The sequence below is a fragment of the Struthio camelus genome, chromosome 6, assembly GCF_040807025.1.
Source record: "Struthio camelus isolate bStrCam1 chromosome 6, bStrCam1.hap1, whole genome shotgun sequence".
NCBI classification, from domain to species: domain Eukaryota; kingdom Metazoa; phylum Chordata; class Aves; order Struthioniformes; family Struthionidae; genus Struthio; species Struthio camelus.
Window position 1 is genome coordinate 17,806,218 of NC_090947.1, and position 22,443 is coordinate 17,828,660.

Consider the following 22,443-nt stretch of genomic DNA (forward strand, 5'->3'; position numbering starts at 1 on the left):
ACGCAGCATTGCCAAGAAGCCAGAGTTGCCTAAGGATTAATGTTTTTGCTAGAGGTAGAATGTTTATTCTAGTGCCTTCTCATCTTCAGTCTGAAATTTAGTAAATCAACTGCTTAATCTTAGTTGTTGCAAGCCAGTTTGCTTTGTTTTTAATTTATCAAATGAACAGTAAGGGAGCTTACCATTTTTAAAACATTTAAAGCAATACATTTCTGTGGATTCATCTGTGCTCTAGACCTCTATGGCCAAATAGGAGAAAACTCATGCGAGTTGTCTTTTTATGCACGCACTCAGACAGTACTAGAAAAAAGCCAATTACATTTATGCAAAATGATTTTTACTTCATTTTCTGCTAAAACATGTTCAGTTTATCCATCTCAAAATGGAAAGGAAATGAGTAAATACTGATAACATTTTTAATAAAGTTTAAGAACGATTTATTCAAGCAGCATTTAGAAGTTTGAATTATTTCTAAATGATGTTGTAACTATATTTTGTGATCATCTTTGTTCTTTCTTTAACTACAAAAGCACTTTGACTAAAAACAACATTCGAGCACTACTGTTCTCTCATAGTACCATTTACGCACTGCCTAGACAAAGTACTAAGATACTGCATCCCATACAGTACCAGTTAGGTAGTTACAAGCCCAGTAACTAAAGAATTCTAAAGAACTGCCACAAGGTGGAGATAGATGCCTGCAACTTGAAATAAGAGTTTAAGCTAGAGAAGCAAACATGCTACACTCTTAACATTTGACGCACATTTTATAAACACATTACCCAGATACACATTTCTCAAAGTTACTAGAAAGCTAAATCGAGGAGGGATGGCAGGAAAGAAGAGGGAGAAAATAAGCACTATCTACTTGTCTTTAAAAAAGCCTTTACGAAAAAATATGCCAGTTAAAATTGTAATGAAATTACCATAAAAACACCACAACAGATCCTCCTAGAATTTAAAATAGTACAGATTTTGATATTGAGAGAAGTGAATTAAATCCCCAAGTAACTTGCTAGTGGTTGAGGCAGAGAGAAAGTTCTATTTTAAAGGCCACATTCCTATAAAAAATGCAGTGTCCAATCTTACATGTCCCATACAACTGAAAACAGGACTGAGTTTCATGAGCATGTTACCCATAACAAGCTGAAGTCCTTGATTTTGGTTTTAATGTAAATCATATCCTTAACAACAGTTAGCATAGCATTTTTCCTTACTGCAGAGCAGCATACAAATTGTTAACAAACAGGAAGAAGTGAGTTTTTAAATGCAATGCTACCTACCCCCAGTAGCCAGCCTTGAAAGAGTTTACTTGCAGACATCCAAGTGTTGCAGATAGATGTTCTTCACACATGTACTTCTGAGTCTTTCCATGGCCATTCACACATGGCCCCTGTACTCTCATTTAGTTAACAAAGACACATCAGGAACACACCAAATTAAAGTTGTACAGTAGTTTGTGCAGTGCGAGGCGAGACTAGCATTCATACACTCGCTGAACCTGAATTACCAGTGAGACTAGGGCTTACCTAGTGTATGACACTAAATATATTGAGGAGAACCTTCACCAGCAGAAGCCATATGAAGAGCATTACTGAATACTGTTGTACAGAAGTACACAGATTCACCTGTTCTAAACTTCCTTCTCCTCATTCACTACCTTTATAATTAAGTGAACACACACACACAAACCCCAAGTGCTCTTATTTTTCTTGCAGCTTCCTGAACACTAACTCCTAAAGCTAAGACAAACAAGAGACTGCATGACAAACAGGAGACTAAAGTAAATAAGTGGCACTTACGAGCACAGCTTTAAGTCTGGTACTTACTAGTACGACAGTTTAGCCAACAAACAAAGGACCTGGGCTCTAACTCCTTTCTTATACATTCAGTATCAGCCTTACTTGATCCAAGTTCAATCTCATTCTTGACCACTTGAATTCAAGTAACTAAATCCTACACACAATATAACTTTCAAGCACACCAGAATTATATTTTGCAAAGCGACTAGCAGAAGAAAAATGTAGATGAACCACCTTCTTTCTTTGAGGTCATATGCATGTCAAATGTTTTTCAGTGAGAAAGAGTGTATTCTGAGCAAATATATTTGACTATCAGTTAGGTTTGAGCAGCTGTTGATCAACAGCAAACAGATAAGTAACAACTAGCATTCATTCTAAAAGGCAATTCTTAATACAGCATCAGCCAGCACCTCAAACAGAACTCTGAATCTGCCTGTGCATAGGCTACTTCTACATCATAGAGTAGAGTACAAAGGGCCCTGAGGTAGCAGGGGACAAGTTAGCAGAACTGGAAACAGTACAGCATAGTGCTATACTTGAGCCCACAAGTCCTGCTGATACTGAGGACCAATTAGCTTTAGTACAATGCAGGACAGACATGAGTATGGTGCTTTCATACTTAAAGACAGTATGACTGAAGTGCTCAAGGACAGTGCAGACAACTGCAGGCCATAATATATTTACTTGCATTTCATGCAAACAGGCATTTAACCAAACCTGCATCTAGCTAATGGGTTTATGATATGCCCTACCACTACTGGTAAGTGATTTAATGGAGAAGAGTATAGTCTGCTAGATTCAAAGATCTCTGCACTGACTTCCAAAGTTTGACATCTCAGAAGCATCTTTCACAGCTGTGGACTGGCTGGAGTTCTCCATGTGTAAACATACATATTTCTATGCACTTAATGTGAATGCGTGTGTCCAAAGGAAGTAAGCAAGGAAACAAAACTTGGAAACATACCTTGGAGCATGCCCCACCTCTTGTGGGACTGTGCAACTTGCCCTACTTCTCCTAGTTCCCCAAAGAAACTCTATTAGATCACAGTTCCTCCTTTTCAGTCAGCCTTCCTCCTTCTCACCTAGACTGTCATAATTCATCTGATCTCATTTAAAAACCCAATATCACCAGGCTAGTTCAGATTCTTAGGCTCCAAACTCCAGCCAGTTGCAGAAAAATTGAAGAAAATAAAGAGCAATCGCATCACAATTTTCCTACGAAGCCCTACTCAGAAGTAAATTGCAGAAGTTTACCACTACACCCCCAATAAATATGATCATGTCTCTCCAGGGTGTTTTATCTCCTCCCTCCCTTTACAAACATAAGGAGCATTGCCATAGCAAATCAAGGCATCTTACAATAGGAAGTAGTGCAGCCCAGCCACAGCAGATGCTTAGGACCTGACTTCCTCACTAAGTACATCTGGTATTTTTCTTAGACCATCTTTAGCTTAATCCTGTAAACTGAATGCCCATTAGCATTTGGAGCTCATTAGGCATGTTCCTGGACTAATCTTCCAATCTAATTTCATCAGAGAAGTTCAGCTGATGAACTTTGAGACCACACTGCAGTTTGAACCAAAGCATGGTAAGTAGGTATGACTGGAGATTCACTTCAGGAGCACGCTCCTGATACGAAATAAAACTCTAATATTGACTCATCCTAAAATAGCCACACCAAAAAATCATGAGAGAAAAGTATTACTTACATGTAGATTCCCATGTATTGGAGAAAAAAAATTACTCTTTTTCAAGATAAAAGAGCTTCTTACAAGCTATCTCAGTCTAAGACCATGAGTTCACATGACACACATAATTATTCAAGAGCTTCAGGGGGAAAAAGTTCAATTCTAAAAAAAAATTCAGCATGCAGCCAACACCTCAGAAACAATTTCTTAGAATAACAATAATAAAGATTGAGCAGCCTCATAATCCACTCTAGTAAGAGTAACAGAAATACTATTTCCTAACAAAACTTATACTTGTTTAAAAAATAACCCAAGATGACCGAATTTTATTTAGCTTTATTAACAAAACGTAGGATAAAGAGTTAAAAGATTGTTATGACATTTAGAACAGGATGCCAGAGATAATTATAAAACAGCAAGGAATCCAAATAAAAAAATTAAAATCACATGTACTAAAAACAATCCTTATCCCTGGGAACCAGCTGTACAGTGTTCTTCCTGCAAAAAGCCCGTCATCTTCCAGGGTGGGGGGGAAGCCGATAAGATTAAATGCATCAGCAGATAAGGCTGCCACTTTAAACATCTCCAACTTACTGGAAAGTAATTTACAAGAGGTAATTACAGGGAAAGAAGTCAGTGCTGATGTTTCTTCTTTAGTCATGAAATCAAAGCATAAACAGGAAAAAAGCACTTAAATTTACACTGATTATACTTTTAAAACCGTGTGCACATTGCCATCATTTAAAGTGCAAGCTACATGTCTGCTGAATTCATAGAAGGCATAACAGGTGAGATGGAAGTTAAAGTACTGCCATCAGTGGTTATACAACTAACCAAGGATGCTGGTAGTAGATTTCAAATGCTAGCCATGCCTAGTGTGTTACTTCCTCTTGTTTATTACCAGCCAAACACATACTCCATTGCTTTAGATACAATACTTTCATCTTTCCTAGGAGTCTGTCTGTCAGAAACCACCTAGAAGGCAGAGGAAAGAAGAGAGAAAATAAAAAGAATCAATCAACATGTAGTTAACTCTTCATACTAATCAGTATCAGTAAAATCATCTTTTTAAGCATTACTATATTTTGCCAAAGTATGTTTGCAAGTTTCGTAACAAAACCCTAGTTCCTTGAAAAGTGATAAGTCGTTTTTTTTTTTAATGATTTTACCAGTTGAATGTATTCAGTCTGTACTCAAACCACCTCTTTACCACTTGCTATAAGAAATGACAGGAGAAGATAGAGGCTAGGGCCACACTAACTTTTTTTAATATGCCTACCCTCAATTAAGCAAGGGGGTTTTTGCTGTCTCCTCCTTTGCTATCTCCTCTTAAAATACCTGGTAGTCACTAGTGGAAGCTTTATATGCTGTTGCAAGAGGTCTCATTGTAGAAATTCTTGTAGTATTTGCAGGTTGTACTGGTGTGCCTAAGGATTTCATAGGTGGAGTAAAGACTGAAGACACTGAGGTTGTAGAACTTCTTTCAAAGTTTTCCATCACGCTCTTGGGGGGAAAAGAAAAAGTTAATGTAACATAATCAAAAACTGAAAAGCTACACAACAGTATTCTAATCTTTATGATTTTATCTAGAATTGTTTGATAAAAAGATGCGTCCGCATATCAAAGTGGGCAAAAAACTACCCTTTAAATGCCTCGCAGTACAGAGCAAGGTGCTTAAATACCTCTCCATAGCTATGTTAGTCCACACAAAGTCCAGAATTTTCCTTAATGCAACTTATTCAGATGTTGAATTATGCCACCGCAAGAGTGTGGAAGTCTGTCACCCGTTGGCTTTCTACACTCAAGGCCAGCCAAGTTGGAAACAGCACGGAAAAGATAAAACTCGCCACAAGCTTCAGGAAGCAACTTTCAGGCTCACTTGAACGTACATAGCATAACAATCATCTTCCAGATATTTTTTAAATATTTTATTTGACCTGTATAGGAGTAAATCTCCAAGCCTTTACCAACCTGCAGCGCTTTGCTCAGATTCAATTTGCAAAGAAGTTTCATTCAGTCCCCATTAGCAAATACTAGGAAAAGGAGTCAGAAGGTTCTTGCTCTGTTTTGTAAGCTCGCATTGAGAAGGCAATGTGCAGAGGATGGAGGAGGCAGCAGGTTACTTGATCATAATGATGCATTCCACAAGACAAGAGGAGATGACAAACAGTCTAGGAGACCTGATCCACCTTCCCTCTATTGCATCTAGACTCAGTGGAGCACAACATTCAACCAGCTTAAGGAAAGCAGAAATCCAGACGCACATGCGGCAGAAGAGGGCTCTTCAAAATACAGGATAGGATTAGCGTCCAGTGTGGGTGACAGCTGACCCTTCACTCACCATGATGGGAACCTACAGAACCAACTGCAACTTTTAGATCAGAAGCCTGAGCTGATGTCAAATCCACATCTAGTTTTCAACTGCAAAGAAGAGTTTTATAGGCCCATGCCAAGCCCTCAATGGATTAGTCTCCAGAATTCTCTCTCGCCTCCAGAAATCGTTCAATGTCTCAACCTCTCCTCCTGCACAGACTTTCCCATCCTTGGAAAGAAACACCAGCCGGAGCAGCAAACATGAAAGATAAAGTTGACAACCATGGGTTTATCTATCAATATTTAAAAGTGGACACTATCCACAATAGAGATAATGACAATTCAAAAGCAGCAAAGGAGTCACATGTCTGACAATTACATGTCTTAAATCACCATTTTCTGAGTTTTGGCTTATAGGTGACCCAGTCAGTCATACAAACTGGTCAACAAATTAAAAAAAAGGTAAGAAAAGAGGCTGGAAGCCCTACAATAAATCTGTGCAGAAAAGGAGCACTGTAATACATGTGAGTTTTACGTAACATAAGAATAAATGTTTCAAGCTTGTAAAAGCTGAAGTAATCATTTTTATTTCTAAGGCCTTCCTCTCAGAATAGTTTACTCTTTACTTTCACAACATTACTACTTAAGTGTTGTGTCACTTACCCTTAGAGGAGGCCAAAAAAATTCTGCAAGTGATAAACGACAGTGTCATTTGCTTAAGCTAGTGCACAGTACCATATATAGAAGGTACAATTAATGCACAGGAACTTACAACTCAATAAAAATCAGACTGAAACACAACTATCATTTAGAAATCCCAACCACCATCCACAACAAAGGGAAAATTGGGGGGGGGGCGGGGGGGTGAGAGTGTAATTAGATCAGGACTTGTCTTGCAAACAAGTTTTCAGCCGAATGTACTACAATAAACCTAAAAGCCAGAATCAGATAAGAAGTCACAGAAGAGTCGGGATGCAAGGGACAATTGGCAGCAGTATCAATTTTAATCCACCACCATACATCTGATGCAGCCTCTAGTGCCTCAGCTTCCAAACTGGGAAGCTGTTTCATCTCCATTGTCTCTCAAGTCTTAAACAAGTTATGGTTTAACTTCATATCTTGAAGAGCAACAAGAGTTTTGTGTATTACGTAATTTCCAAGCATCACAGAGCCTTCCCACAGTGATCCTTCTCAGCGCAGCATTTTGTCAAATACTTAAAAAACTTATTTAAGGTTTAACAGATTATCTATATAACTTATTTCCCTACACCTTGTGTTTCAAAAGGTTAAGGGAGCAGCAGGGAAATAAAAAGGAAGTCCAAAAGCAGAGCGCCTTTTATTTAAATAAAAGCAGCTGCTGACTTACTTTGTCTATACAAGGCTTGACACCAATCATGATAGATTCACCAAAGATTCTTCCATCTTTGCTTAAGGCTTTCCGGGCTTGAAGCTTAGACTGATATCGAATGTGCATCCAGTTTCCTGCGTTGGACATCTGTATAAAGTTAAACAAAAGTTGCAAAACTTAGGCTTTTAAAAACGTGCAAGAATATTTTCAGAGATAAGTTTTAAACCAAGACATACCACATGCTTTAATATGTTCCCATACTGAGCAAACTGGAGAAGAATATAGGAAGCTGATGCTTGAGGAAATCTGAAAGGTAGAGAAAAACGCTCAAAAAAAGCAATGAGAAGTGTAAGCATTTTGGTGCTAAAATACATCCCTATAAAGGGTTTCTAGATGTGCAAAACAAGCCGATGTGTTAATACTGTTTTAGAAGCAGTGACTCGCATAATGTTATCTTCTAGGCATTTTTACTTCATCACACACCACACTGGTAGAATGTTGCCTTTCTAATTTGAAGAAACAACATGCAGCTTAAGTTCAGATGCTTTACTAAAATATCAAATACATCTATTCGCTGGCTTTGACCACAGCTGCATTTGCTGCAGAACCTAGAGATACCAGATAACAGCAGTGTCTGACTGCTGCTTCTTTCTATATGTTACCAAGACTTTGTTCACAATTTCTAATGCTCCAGAAATCAACTTACCCAAATACAGTTACCCATGTGTCATCAAGTTGATCTTCTGAAGTTAGGGAATCACCCTGAGTATAAAAAGGATCTAGCTGAGCAGGAGAGAGAGTAGTCTTCCTAGGCTGTCCAATACTTGCAGGACTGAATACACTTGAGGCTGTTAAATTGAAATGGCATTAAGAAATTACTTTTGCAAGACGCAGAAGCTTAAGAACACACCCTAATAGGATACATTCAACATCAAGTGTTTCATTTGTATGTGGAAGAGTCTGGTAGAGATTTATTTGCAGACAAACAGTAAGTCAATCCAAACGTCACATCTGCAAGCACGCTCCTGAGTTTTGTGACTAGCTACCTAGCTTTTCCTTCAACACCTCAACAGCAGTAGCAGCTTAACATGGAGGCCAAACAGGAACACAGCTACCCAGAATTAAGCCTAGCAAGATGCCATGGGTTCATACAGAAGGTAGGAAGCCTTATGAAGGTGGAAGCCCACCCAACAACTTCAGCAGCTTTACTCAAGTAAAACCACCTCTGTGCTCAATTCAGTAGCAAGTTCTCCACAAGGAACAAGTAAAGATGGTTGAAACCGATTCAAATAGCATCATAGCGGAAAGGTATTTTCTGTTCTCATCCACATACCTTTTGAAGAGCTAGTAAGAAAGATGTGACTGCTTTGCAGATTAGCAAGGAGTTGATCTAGTTTGGACAGTGGTGACTTTTTAACTGTGTACTAAGGAAGGCAATATTAAAGTAGACTATATATTTTGACAGGATGTCTACCTGTGCCAGGAGTTGATGGCATAGTTCCAACCAACGGGCTCTGCGTTACAGAAAAGCTGGGCTGCGTTAAAATACAGAAAGTGACAAGTCATTCTTAAAAGTACACTTTTCACATTGGAAAAATCATTTTCAGGCAACTTGAATGTCAGGCGAGCATGTCAACAGCTTGCCTTAAGTTATTCCTTCTAACTTTTAAGAGGGAGATCAGTGCCATTTACATGTATTCTTAATACAAGCTTTCCAATTCCCCTCCAACACCCCCCCACATACACTCTCCCCCATCTATTCAACACTATTTTTACATTCTACCACACCCTAGTAGCCTAGTAGGTAGCCTGAACATCCAGTAAGCCTCAATTACTGCATGCCAGAATTTACAACTGATTACTAAGCCACCGAAAAGCATGCAGTTAGCTTTCTTAGTAAGTAACTTAGTGACTGTTCGAAGCAGAGATAACACAGGAACATAGAGCATGCTATTACACACAATGGAAGCATCACAAGCAACAAGATTTAGGAATTGTCTATAATGTTTTATCATCTATCAACCAACAGCTCCTGTCATACAGGAAGAAAGCCTATTTAAGCCACAGGAACTGGAAATTTTGGACTAAAAAAAATCCATTATGTAACATCAACCACATATCCTTTGTCAAGTCAAATAGCTTTTGGTATCAATACTCAGAAACCTTAAAGGTTAACTTTTTCAAAGTTAACTACTGATGCACTATAGTATTTCACACATCCTTCATGTGCGTCCTGAGGGAAAGGATACCAGTACAATAAGTTACCAGCATCTGATTTTTGCTGCTTACAAGATTTGGAAATCATGTAAATATATACAGCCTTGTACTCATTGCTAGACTTACTATCTCTTTCAATTCTTTAGTGCAACTTCAAGTTTTAGCTGTTACCAGTTATTTTCTCTTTAACACAGAAGGATCTCAATATCTGAAAATAACTTAAATTTATTTTTATCCTGCATAATGGCAATTCTTACACACAAGATCAAGCAAACTGGAGCACCTGTAGATCTAGCAGCATGCATTCTAACTGGTAGCTACTAATAATTTTTTTGGAAACATTTATTCCTTTAAGACAGTAGGGGATTCTCTTTTACAGAGGACTTGAACCTTTAGAATTCCATAAAAGGCCTGCTCATTCAGTGAATGTCCTCTCGACTCATAAGAATCACGTTTGCTGAAGAAGAACTCACTGCTCAGATGAGGTGAACAGCAAAGGTGTTTATTCGCACAACCTCATAGGAATTTTGCCATTGCTCTTTCAAAATGACCTCTACTCCCCACCCATCACTTGATAAGGTATTTTACACAGCACAAAATCCCTTCTACTTTTATAAGCACACCTATTGTCTATTAAAAGGCAAGATTACACATATGTCGGTATTTCTGGCTATCAGCAACCAAATAAACTTACAGAATGTGAAGAGCTGCAACAAGTCTGTATTTGTTATGTAAAAAGCACAATAGAGGCATGATCCGTTTTTCACTCTCTATTGTCTATTGATATAGAGTTACTACAGAAGATAACTCCACTACTGCAGAATCACTACTACAAAGGAACAGGCACACAAAACAACCAGAGCAAGCAACAACGTGAACTGAAAACTCAGTTCTTTTGCTACAACTGTTTATACAACTGAGTTAAAGAACTCACTGAATCAGTAATCTACCTCACATTTTCTGCTGAGAATAAATCAGGACATAAACCACTTACTGGTCTTGAGGTTAGAGGTGTTGATCCAAGTCCAGGACTAGATAACTCATCATATATGCTTCTAACTGGTGGAGCACCACTTTTATCTTTATGTGTAGGGACTACTGGTTGTGGGGGAGAGCCACCTGCACTTAAAAGGAACAGATGAGAAGCCTTAGGAAGTCCATAATTTTACTCCACTGCTGTGTTCTTGAAAGTTCAACAGCAAATTCAGCCATGAAAGACCATTTATTCTTTCACTAGGGATCTGCAAAACCATCTGACCTACCAAACCGTTCAGGTTAGAAAGTTCTGGGCAAGGATATCTCATATTTATCAGAAACTATCTCCTCACAAAGGCATCATCTAAAACTTGTAAATCGCTGACTGTCACAGCACATCTGATTAAACCTGATGTGCTCACTATTTAAATGCACTTGTTCTTTTTAAAAAGTTCTGAACCTAGCTACACCTTTCTGCTTTAAGGTACATTGGCATTTGAATTGTTTCAGAGATTAACTGCCCTGTTTCAGAGATGCAAAAGCAAGGTTTCTAAGACTTAAGGGACATACTGTACTAAAGAACAATGCCAAAATGCATACACTGTCACTTTTCCACTGTTTATTCCTTTCCTTCCCATAACATTGCATACTAAATAAAGTCTAAGCTCCTGAGAGTAGGAACTAGCTTGCATATAGACAGGATGAAGTTAAGTTCGCTGCCCTACCATATTTTAAGCTTCAGGACTTGCATTATTACACCGAATTAAATTGACTGAAAGACCCTGATATACCTCTGAACACTTTGTGTAGGTTTGTGCTAGAGAAGGCTTACAGTCTTCACACAACTTTAGGAAACTAAGCTTTTCAGAAGCATTTTTCAGTCCTGAGTTTTAAGCTTCAAGACTCCCCTCTCAACAGTTTAACATATCCAGGGGAGCACTCTCCCTTCAAGGTTCTTACCTTAAATTTAAATAATATACCTAACCACTCATTTTAGAAAATCTTTCCTAGCGTTTTACTGGTTACCCTGTTTGCGGAACTGATACTGTTGCAACGATTCCTTTTTTTAAAAAAAAAAAAAAAAGGATGAGGTGAAGTTTACATGATTATTTTAAATTTTGAAACTATTTTCTCAAGAGACTTGTATTTAAGGGAAAAAAAACAACACACACAAGACACAGGAATAGAGAATCGATCCTACTTGGACTGAAAGAAGAAAAATGAAATAATCTTGCAGTATGTCAACCCTCAATTCTTCTGTAAAAAGTGACCAGTATTTTAACACCAAGAAACCAAATATTTATATTGCATCCAATAATTTAATACAAAAGCCTGCCTCATCTAAGATAGGAAACAAATTAACAAAACTGTAACTACTGATTTATACTTCTAAGAGAGGATAGACACATAATATCACTGTCTTAGAAACACAGGAATGACTTCTAGTCAGATCAACTAGGTGGTTGAAAAACAAAAAAGCATCTACCTCCAACAGGTAAAAAATGTCACTACTCCAGTCCGATTACGGCAGACACTAAGATTGTCAAACATTAGCTCAATTACTAGATATTGACTAAGGAGCATTTTTTATATTCTCTCCATTCAGTTTTAAGAACCTGACAATCTGTAAGTGGCTTTTAAGAATTCATTGCAAAGAAATCAACACTTTCCATGAGCTGTATTTAGTTTGCCAGCAGATTATCTAACTACTTTGAGCAAACAGAAAATACAGATGATTCTATATGCAATTGGCTTGTAAAGAATTGTATAAGTTGAACTTATACTAGAAAAGGTTCATATTATCTTTGTCGTAGAAGTAACTTTTCCTGGTAACAAACTGCTGATTTAAAACTCTTATTAAACTTAAGTCTATTCTGAGAAGTTTAGCCAAACTAAACTGAACACACAAGTTCACTGTCAAGTAAATTCCAAAGCTACACAGAGCCAAGTCTCTAACAGAGCAATAAAGAAAACCCTAATTCTTATTTTTAAGATAACTTTTCAGTGTTTAATGCATTCTGACCTGCAAGTAGAGGAGACCTCATTTCCATTATACCAACAGCAGGGCCACTTAAAGCACGTGGTTGTGGAGTCACTGGAGCAGGCAGATCGCCCATCAAAAATCCAGGAAGAAACTGAGCACCAGCACCTGGTTTGGGAGACGTTGGGGAGCCAAGAGTCATTGGCTCAGCTCCTATATTAACAAAAACAAAATTTAAAAACATTGAAGCAGCCAAACAATTTAGCCTATGCCAACGCCTAAGTAGTAGCTCTATAAATAAGCCGTAAACCAATTCACTGTGAGGGACTAGGATGTTTCTAACAACTTATTTTTCAAGAAAATAAGGCTTATCATAATTCTGCATTTTTAGCAACTCCACTATCCAAAAGGCAGTAAAAATAAGAAGTGCCACACTGGGACTTTCTTTTTAAAATACACCGATTTGGTTGCAAGAGACACCTGCTTCTGAAGATATCTGCTTTCTTTAAGGTGCTTTTTTTTCCTTTTTTTTTCCACTTCTGAAACAAAGCCTGTCTAGAGTCCCGCTGTCATCCTGCTTTGTGCCCCAGCTCTGGGAACACGCTCTGCCAAAGCTCTCCGGCCTCTTGCCAGCCGCCTCAGTTTCCCTGCGGCCCAGCCACCAAAGCAAAGCTCGCCGCAGCCTGCAAGTTTGCTCGGGACTGTTGTTTCGGGGTGTCACGAAGCGTTTGCGTTACGGCCGTTTAGGTCACTCCGAAGGCGCGCCTCCTTCCACAGTCCCCGGGCGTAGGCAGCCGCCCACACCCAGCTGGGCACCCCGGCCCAACAGGGCCCGGACTGCGGCTGCCGGTGCAGCAGGGGGCCGAGGGGGACCGACCGCGCCGCCCGGGGCAGAGCCAGGCCCGAGGCGAGGAAGCGGCGGCGCCGGGCCGCGGTGAGCCCCGCGGCGCCACTCGGCCGCCGGCTGTGCGCGCGGGGCGGGGCGGGGCGGGGCGGGCCGGGCCGGGGGTGGCAGCAGGCCGGCACGGGCGGCCCACGGCCCGGCTCACCTGCAAGGGGCGGCTCCACGGCGAAGGCGGCCATGGCGGCGTGAAACGGCTGCCAGCAGCTCCGCCAGGCGCTTTCAAACGGGGCGGAAGCGCCTGCGGCGTCACTTCCGGGAGGCGCGGCCGCGGCCTCTCCCCCTCGCCATCTCGCGAGCCGCCCCCCGGCGGGGGGAGGCCGCGCCGAGGGCCGACATGGCGCCACGTCACTGCCCAGGCCCCGCCCCCTCCCCCCTCCCCGCGCCCGGGGGTGGGACGTCACAGAGCGGGGCGCCCTCGCTGTCGCCCGGGGACCGGAGCCGCCGCGGCTCCGCCGAGCGCCAGCCCGCAGCCCCTGGGAAGGGCCCGCACCGACAAGGCGCAGGCCCACCGTTGTGATTACAGCTGCTGATTCCGTGCTGTTTCTGTGGGCTGAGAACTCCTGAACCTGCGGCAGATGAAGCAGAAAAGCTTTCTCACCGCAGAAAACGATGGGCTGGCGTTTCCAGGGTTCACAGAGACTGGTCCCTTCCCCTGTTGCAACGGGAAAAGGGGGACCAGACAGCAACATGGGGCGAACCTAAAACCTGCACTGATAGTTAGCATGAACAATTAATACAGAGAACTACACACGGTGTAGTCCAAACTCAATGGTACACTGCAATTCAAATTAGTGGTATGAGAAGGAGAGAACCCAGTATCAGTACTTGTGAACAAATGTTTCAAATATCTCTCATTTAACACAAAATTTAACCAAATACAGGTTTTTTTATTTTATATTAATACGTCAAACCATTTAGAGCTGGCATGAAGGCCACAGAAAACACTGATTACATTAACAAAATCTTTTACAGATTCTTTTTTTTTTTTTTTGAAGTGTCATCCTAAGATGGTTATTCCAGCCTGAGATGTGGCAGGAGGATAACAAGACAAAAAGCCAAAGTCATCTATCCTATCACAGCTGTTCTTTTTAGGTGATGCTGAACGGAGTGAGAGGAGTGGAGAACTGGATACAAAAAAACGCAGTAGCAGTAGTCTGAGAGATGTTGCTTTAAACATTTTTCATATCTTCACTGAAACAATCTACCAAAATGAAAACTGATCGCCTGGTTCCAGCATTTCAAAAACATCACGTTAGTGCACTTCAAAACACAACTTGATGGGAAACAGTAAAAAGAAATAAAGCATTAAAGCACTCCATGCCTTTTTTAATTCCATCAAAAGACCACCTGGTTTAATTTCTAAAAATATTTATCAGCTGGCTAGCCCATGAAATTCAATAAAATCTTCTTTCTTTGCAACACCAAATCAAGACCTAATAGCAAGGTACGGTATTACAGGAATATTTTATTATCTAGGTGTTACAATCAACTAGAATGGATAAAGATTTGGTTTAGTATTAAAGTAAAAACGGCAACTTTATTATCTCAGTTATCATTTTATGTTCTGTCTCTATTGCCTGCATTGTCTGATGGTTCAATAAAGCCCATCATTCTGTTTTTTCTAATATTGCAAGGAAAAGAGAACTTGATCTTTCTAACGTTGCTCTAGGAAGAGCTGGTTCTTGAGCCAAATCTTCTCTGAAGTCAGTAGAACACCATTTGGCCTCTAGATTAGATGCTGAAAACAGGAGGGGGAAACACAGAAGAAAAATGTGTAGAGAATGAATTTTAAATGCACATGTGAAAAGGAACTGCAAAATGACAGATTAAAGTACATCCAACATCTGTTATTGTATACTTATAGATTGTTTCACTTCTCCCTTTTGATCAGTCATGATCATTTATGCTTCCATTTGCCCTTTTACTGTGTTCTTGGTACTTGTGAAGCTGCTCCATGAAGCCAGGATTTGGACAAACAGCAGGCCTTGCATTTTTCACCAAAGAAAAGGCTCTAGCAAAACTGAGTCCTTCTGAATTCATTAGAAAACCAATGACTATTGCTGCTGCACGAGAGACTCCTGCATTACAGTGAACCAGTACCACGCCATCCTACAAGAAACAAATGAAACACGTTAGTTGGGATACTCATAAAATACATAGTAACAGTACTGGAAACTTAATATGAAATGTATTAATATGTATTAAAACTCCTTAAGGAGTCCAAAACAAAAACATATACACATGTAAGTAACTCCAAACAAGATAGAGAACCTCAAATTAAGTATTTGTCAAAAGCCACTTTATAACTACCAAATACTTCAGACCTAACTATACTAATGTCATAGAAATAATTACCAGATCCCATTCCTCTGTCCCTTTCCCCAAGACCTTGCAGCATGTCCCTCGCATAAAATCCAAATCAAATACATCTGGGATACTAAGATATTGGGTGCTAATTTAAAAATAGATTGTATTTGCAATACAGAGAGGAACTTGACTGTATCTTGTAACCAGATTAAAAATATAGTGATGCAGCAAGCTCTTAGGCAGAGGTAGATATGAATTAGAATATTCCATAGTTTCAGTCATGCTTCTTGTGTACTCTGGAGTTCTTCAGTGAAGATTCTGGGCAAGCACGATTATGCATAGGGAACAGAAAAATCAGCAAAGTTAAAGCATGACTTGCAACAAATCTCTACCTCCCCATCATACTGCTGATCCAATTGTATCAGTTGGTACAACTATGGTCCCTTAGGTAGGGACTAAGGTGCAAAATCCAGTACTACTGAACTTCTTTTAAATTCACAGATGTTTCTGCTGGTGGTTAAATTCAGGCTCATCTTGAATTATATACAAAATTAATACTTTTACCCTACTTAAATATTTGCTGAACAACTTTTGAAGCAATTTCATGACACTTCAAAAAGGCACTGCAAGTTTCATTAAAATATAATGGGCATGAGTTAACAATCATAAAGACAGACACTGGACAGTGTAGTGTCGGTTAGGTCACATTTGCAATGCCCAGGCTTTGTGAAGTTGTCATGTTTGCATGTTAGACTACAACCTAGCAAACTCTCTGCCAGCATCTCCACGCTCTGGATAAAGATACCGAAACACAACACAAAACGTGCTCGGATATTTGAGGCTAAACAAATATATTATAGTTACAGTCAGCTTTGCCTGCCTTTAACATGCACAAATTACTCAATGTACATTTTACCCAGAGGAAAAAAGATCTTGTAACTGGCGGGGTTCCTTTTCAGGAACTTTACGATTTAGGTACAGACCTTGGAGTACCAATCATCTGGTACACAGAGCAGAAAATGGTTCCTGCTTCAAAGATTTTTCAGTTTAAACAATAAGACAAAGACATATGAAATGAAGTATTATTCTTGTTGAATAAGTGCTAAGCTAAGACTAGAAGAATGACTTGCTCAAGTTAACACAGCAAGATTATGGCAGTGTTAGGAACTGAATCTAAACTTCTGAATCCCAGCACAATGAATCACAGTTTCACCCCTTCTCGCTTTGCAAATCACATCCCCTTTGCATTGTCTACTGGATATTATAATCTTCATTCACTTTCTCACATTCATAGGGGTGTGTTTCCTGACCACACACTGCAAGAGAGTGGAAAGCAGACATATCTCTGTATTTCAATTCATTGCAGACATGCCACTGGAAAACTCTAAATCTGTTGCCTCCTTAGTAAGAATAATATGATATTAAAAAATTACATTTATGCCACTGCTAAGGAAGCAATTGCTCAAGCTTATCCACTGTAGATCTGCAGTAGCTTTTACTGATTCAATGGGTTATTTCAGACATAACCTACTGTAACTGAGATCAATATCTAGCAGTGACGTTCAGAGTGAAAAATCAACATTTGAAAGTGATTCATTTTTTTCTTGTACAGTTCATGCTTTACTTTCCTGTTTCATATTTCTCTCAAGTTTCCTTTTATGACTGCTCTGTGGTATACTGCCAAAAATTATATAATGATATCAATGCAATAGAACTGAAAATTACTGAACACGAATGAACAAGGGCAACAACATTAAACCAAAGTTACCACTGAGCACATTTAGCCTTCCTTGCTAAACCCTGTTGCTTGCTTTTTTATACAGAGATGAATTTGGAACATCATTCTTATTAATTTTGCATTAGATATGAATACAGAATAAAAGCAAGAAATAGAGTGCAGATATTAAACTACTCTCTATTTATTAAGAAGTCTCTGCTCTGATCCTTGTAGCCCAACCTTCTCCTACCCAGAAATGGTCTATCAACTTACAAGAACCTGCAAGATTTAAGACCAAGTTTTCTTGGAATTTTTATATAGGAGAAAGTATAGTGTCCTCCCACCAAAAGGAAATAGTGATTATATAGCACAGTCAGCAAAAAACCCCATTGAGGAAAGCAGTGAAAAAGAAGCATCAAGCTCTAAGATGAAGAACCAGGCTAACACAATTTCTTTAGGATTCACTTTACTTTTCAGCAGTGCCAGGGCTTTTGCTTTAAGAGAGAGAGAGAGAGAAAGTAATAAGGAGAGATGTTTGTGAATGAGCTAAGAGTTCTTTGCACACTCTTGAAAGACAAGATTTTATAAACTTTATGATTAGATATTAAACCAAAAAATAAAAACTACCCCTCATTCATAGCGATATGATTTGACATGGGTCACCTAATACCTTGTAGTCAATCTGTCTGTTTGAAGTCCAGAAGAAGAGGTGAGCTCTGATCAGTATCAGAATTAGTACCATGGTGTCTACAGACTCGAGCAGTTATAGTTTTCTAAAACTCCATCTATTACGAGTACCAGCTGTCAGTAACTTAAGGAACAGTGCAGCCTTTACTTGCATTCTCTAATATAAGTGCTCTCATACTCCTTCAGTTAACCATGTTTTAGGAATAATTTCCTATATATCACACTTTCTTTCATCAGTGATCCTCTCTCCCTCCCCCACCTTAGGGAATGAAACTATCTCTTTGTAACTACTTACATACAAAAGCACTACAACTTCATTACACCGCTTATCATAAGCCTTTTTAACACTATCTTGACAAAGCAAATAGGAGGATTCAAAACCATCCAGCCATCCCACTTTCCACACACTACTATCACATGCTTCATGAACTGCTCCTTGAGAACATCTATTCTATCAGTTATCTGATCTTTTGCCCAACTCTTCCATTACAAAGCTACTAATATTGCTATAAAAGTTTTCAGGAAGATTTCCTTGCTTACAAAATAGTAACTGGAACATAAACACTAGAGGCAGAGCAGCAACTCAGTTGCAGTTATGAATGGCAAGTCTCATTTAGAAATGAAGTGGAAACCGTAACTAGAAACCTTAAAAAGGTTATTAAGTGACAAAGTGTATCACATAGCTCATAAATGATATATGAGAGAAGGAAAGAACACCGTGTGACACAAAGAAAGCTGGGACAAGATTATCTTCTTTTACCCCAAACTATGTAAATAATGAATACGGCAGATATAGTGGAATAATGCCCAATAAGGTTTGTTTGTCAAGCCATAGTGTTTATACTAAAGCAAAGGTTGCTATGAAAATACAGTAAGTCTGAATTTTACAAATAGGAATCAGGGACAATCTGGGTCATATATAGGACTGCCAAGCAATTCCAAAAGCAGTCCCTTCACTCCATTTCCTATGTCACGTCTTTTTCAGGATTTTATTAGCAAGAAATCACTCATTAGCTTCAAGACTACAGAGAGTTCTCTGACAGTCTTTGTACATAACTGCATGTGGCTTCACAGTTTAATGTGTTGCATCTTCAGTGAACGGTCGAGAAAAAGCACAAAGATGGTAGATGGCACCTGACAAACCATATAGAGCTGTATAAGCCATATTCATCTTCCTGTTACCTTTTCTTCTAACTCAAAACAATCGCTCTGACGGATGTTTAAAAAGCAAAAAAAGCAAAAAAGTTTTTCCTTTTCTCTCTGTCAGATACGGTAACTTGGACTTAGATGGGATTTCTTTATCTAAAGACACAACAGCTTTGTTAAAGAAGCATGTCTCTATAACATGCAGATCAGTCATTCTAAAAAAAGTAACACTGATAGGGAATGGGGATTAATAGCAGGGTCATGTTTCTACGAATGCTTAGAAATTGCTTGAATTCTCTACTTAAAATGAAAAAAGCAATGACAAAGGTACTCATTTGGTGCCACATGTTCTTTTTTGCTTTAGATTTTAAATAGTGCAATAAATAATCTAAACAGGATAACTAGTAGCATTAATTATTCATATACTGTACCTGGATCTTGGCTTTCTCAATAAACTCAAAACATTCTGGGAAGTAGGAGGTAATATCAGTTTCTGGGAGATCCAGAATAGAAATGCTCTTGTATATAAAGTCATTGAGGAAGGCATTCTGGACTCCGTATGCCACATTTAGAACATGAGTAACCTAAGTCCAAAAAAAAAAAAAAAAAGCATTTTCTGAAGACTGCAAGCAACTGAACAGTAAGAAAGGTAGACTATTCATTAGACATACATAGACTGTAATGTACGCAACTGCACTGTTGTTCATTCAGTTTTATATATATAGCCTGCCTATGGTGTGTTTTTTTCAAAGTAAAGTTTTACTGAGTGTTAAAATATGTTGTGCTATATTTCACTTTTCTTCTTTTTTATTAAAACAAAATGGCAATGATCATTAGGGCAATGAAGGTATTTCAAATAAGTAACTTCATATCTACTGAAGTTACTCTGAGTCACAACTTTAATTTATTTAATATCTGATCACCAGGTAGGTACTCAAAATCCATTTCAATTTACAAGTAGGAATCATTTATTTCATCACTGCAGTTTAAACAACTCTGGATGGAGCATAACTTCCATTTTACAGTACAGAGACACACTACCCAACAATAAAAGAAGAATAAATATTAATTTGTCAGATGTGGTGAGAAACTGATCAGCTAAACTGAATTTGACAGAAAGCTAAAGTATTGCAGAGAAGTGCCAAGAAATTTAGAGTGACCGTAAATACCATAGCGTTCAGGGATGAATGCTAATGCCCCATAATTTATTGTGACACTGAGATCTGCTGTCTGAGGATACTCAATGGCACCAAGCCAGTCATACAACCTGGTCAATAAGCTTTAAACCTCTTACTACAAATCATGTGATTGAAGACTTCCTTTTTTTCCCCTCCCCTCATCGCAAATCAGAGGAAATTAAGTGATCTGTGCTCACCCAAACATACAGACTGAAGTAAGGATTTTAAACAGAAAAGGGAGTTGTCAGCATACAGATGGAAAATAAAAGAGAAACCAATGGGAATGACAGTACAGGTCACCCCTGTACTGACAGAATGACACCCCATAATCCCCCAAATTTCAAAGCCTGCCCAAGCCCGTCACAGTGATGTTGTTTCTACTGACTCACCAGTAATGTTTACTGGAACACAAGAATTTCAGAGTAAACTATACTTGCACTTGGCAGAAAAGAGCAAATCTGGCTTCCTACCATATTTGCTCTGTTCAAGGTATGGTGAAGTCATGGATTGTTTTAATTTATGGCGAAGTGACATTTAGATGGCAATGGATGCCAGGTCAGTGCACGCCCTGTCCTGCAGAAGCACAATGGTCTGAAGGCCATACCACCTCATTACCCTAGCAAAGAAGAGTAAAAAGATGGATGTTCAGGACAGACTTAGAGTTATTGCTTTGTTTTTCTCCTTTTAACAACTCCCATAAAAGCCAGTGGGTTTGATTCTGGCTAGCATCTGAAACTTAAGAACATGTATAGCAATGCCAGAATGTATTCTATAAATAGTGCTAAACAATCATGAGTCTTGCAGCAAAGTATTTCAGCCTCTTGTGAAACTCACATGCATCCATCCATCTGTGAATGGAGCTGCTGCAAGCTTTATTGGTAGCAGCCTTTTTAAAGTATAAATGTAGTATTACTACTATCTTTAAAGTTACCTGAGAACATACATTTTTTAGAGTTTTCCAACTTAAAAAAAAAATCCTCTAACAAGCACTACGTGAGGTATGTTTTTAATCGCTACACGATGTTACCTTATACTTCTTCATCGTCTCCAGATCATGAGCAGCATCCTGCGACCCTGGAAAGAGAGCAAGTTTACCATCACGTGAATTATCACTTGGCATCAAGGTAGCACCACACTGTCAAGAAGTCAACAACAGTCACTCCTGAAAGTCTGGAGACCCTTTTCCCTGGAGCCCACTGACTACAAACCAGCAGAGTGAACATTTACTGTCTACGGTTAGCTGTAACCATCCAGCCAGAGGCGAGGCAGGGTCTTCCAGCGGGCCTCGCCAGCGGCACCGACTCACCCAGCAGCAGCCAGGGCCGCACCACGCCGACCTGCAGGTCGGCGCTGAGGTCCGGCACGTAACCGCAGCCGCCGCCGCCGGCAGGCTCCGTCTCCTCCACCACCTGCAGGCAGGCGCCCCGCCACGTCTCGATGATCCTCTTCCCCGTCAGCGTCGTCACCCTGGTGCACTGCTTCCGCAGGTTCGCCCGGGAGAAGCTCCGGATCTCCTCTCCGAGCGAGTGCATGGCACCGGCAAGAGCCGCTCCGCCGGCCACCAACGCCGCCCGCCGGCAGCTGGGCGGCGCCCCCCGCCCCAACGGCAACCGCAACGGCAACCGCAACGGCAGCAGCGCGCGCGCCTTGCCTTCCTCAAGCCGCGGCGCCAGGCGGCCCGCGATTGGCCGAGCGCGCGCCGCCTCCCATTGGCTGCGGAGCCCTCGGGGGCGCGCGCGGCTCTCGCGCGTCCTGGCGTCGTCGCTGCGGGCGGCGGTAACGGCCGTGGCGTGGGGCGGCAGCGGCAGTGGCCGGGATCGTCGTGAGCCGCGGGAAGGAGGGGCCGGGCCCGCGGCTGAGGATGCCGAGGCGGCCGTTACCCGCCACGGGGAGCGCCGGGCTCTCCTCCAATCCGTGGCTGTGGAAAAGCGCTGGTGAGCACTCCCCCTAAGGTGTTCAGGTCGCCCTGGAGAGCATAGAGCTGTCTTGCTGAAGGAACCAGAAGTGGCAGATTTGCCAGCGCTTTTTCTTTAGTATTTACGACCCTGGGGGGAAGTTGGAGGCTCACCGAAAACGCCAGGGCTTTTTTGTTTTGGGTTTTTTTTTCTCTCCTTTCTGGGCTTTTGGTCCGCCAATGAAAAATGCAGCAGGTATGATTGATTGAGGCTGCACTTCAAAAC

The 22,443-nt window shown here is 40.3% G+C and overlaps 2 protein-coding genes across 2 annotated transcripts; both read right to left on the minus strand.

The window, feature by feature from the left end:
• Positions 1-3,811: 3,811 nt before the first annotated feature.
• On the minus strand, positions 3,812-13,572 carry NUP35 (nucleoporin 35). Its single transcript, XM_068948363.1, has 9 exons — positions 13,374-13,572; positions 12,367-12,537; positions 10,363-10,487; positions 8,626-8,686; positions 7,858-7,999; positions 7,388-7,457; positions 7,170-7,298; positions 4,829-4,993; positions 3,812-4,465 (listed from the first exon to the last, which is right to left on the minus strand). Exons 1-9 carry the CDS (start codon positions 13,405-13,407, stop codon positions 4,388-4,390), a joined length of 975 nt encoding a protein of 324 aa, XP_068804464.1. The 5' UTR covers positions 13,408-13,572; the 3' UTR covers positions 3,812-4,387.
• Positions 13,573-14,094: 522 nt separating this feature from the next.
• Positions 14,095-22,254, minus strand: DUSP19 (dual specificity phosphatase 19). Its single transcript, XM_068948371.1, has 4 exons — positions 21,570-22,254; positions 21,291-21,337; positions 19,517-19,669; positions 14,095-15,337 (listed from the first exon to the last, which is right to left on the minus strand). The coding sequence occupies exons 1-4, from the start codon at positions 21,793-21,795 to the stop codon at positions 15,116-15,118; spliced, it is 648 nt and encodes a 215-aa protein (XP_068804472.1). The 5' UTR covers positions 21,796-22,254; the 3' UTR covers positions 14,095-15,115.
• Positions 22,255-22,443: the final 189 nt, after the last annotated feature.

Bases quoted from the DNA above. Each gene is read 5' to 3' on its own strand.
- NUP35 (XM_068948363.1), bottom strand. From the start codon at position 13,407: ATGGCCGCCTTCGCCGTGGAGCCGCCCCTTGCAG. The intron at 4,994-7,169 runs GTAAGTCAGCAG...TTTCCCCCCAAG, and splicing joins TCAAGCCTTGTATAGACAAA to AGCGTGATGGAAAACTTTGA. The intron at 4,466-4,828 runs GTATTTTAAGAG...TCTGCCTTCTAG, and splicing joins CTTCCACTAGTGACTACCAG to GTGGTTTCTGACAGACAGAC.
- DUSP19 (XM_068948371.1), bottom strand. From the start codon at position 21,795: ATGCACTCGCTCGGAGAGGAGATCCGGAGCTTCTCCCGGGCGAACCTG. The intron at 19,670-21,290 runs GTAACATCGTGT...TTTTGGACTTAG, and splicing joins AGACGATGAAGAAGTATAAG to GTTACTCATGTTCTAAATGT. The intron at 15,338-19,516 runs GTACAGTATATG...TGTTTCTTGTAG, and splicing joins TTGAGAAAGCCAAGATCCAG to GATGGCGTGGTACTGGTTCA.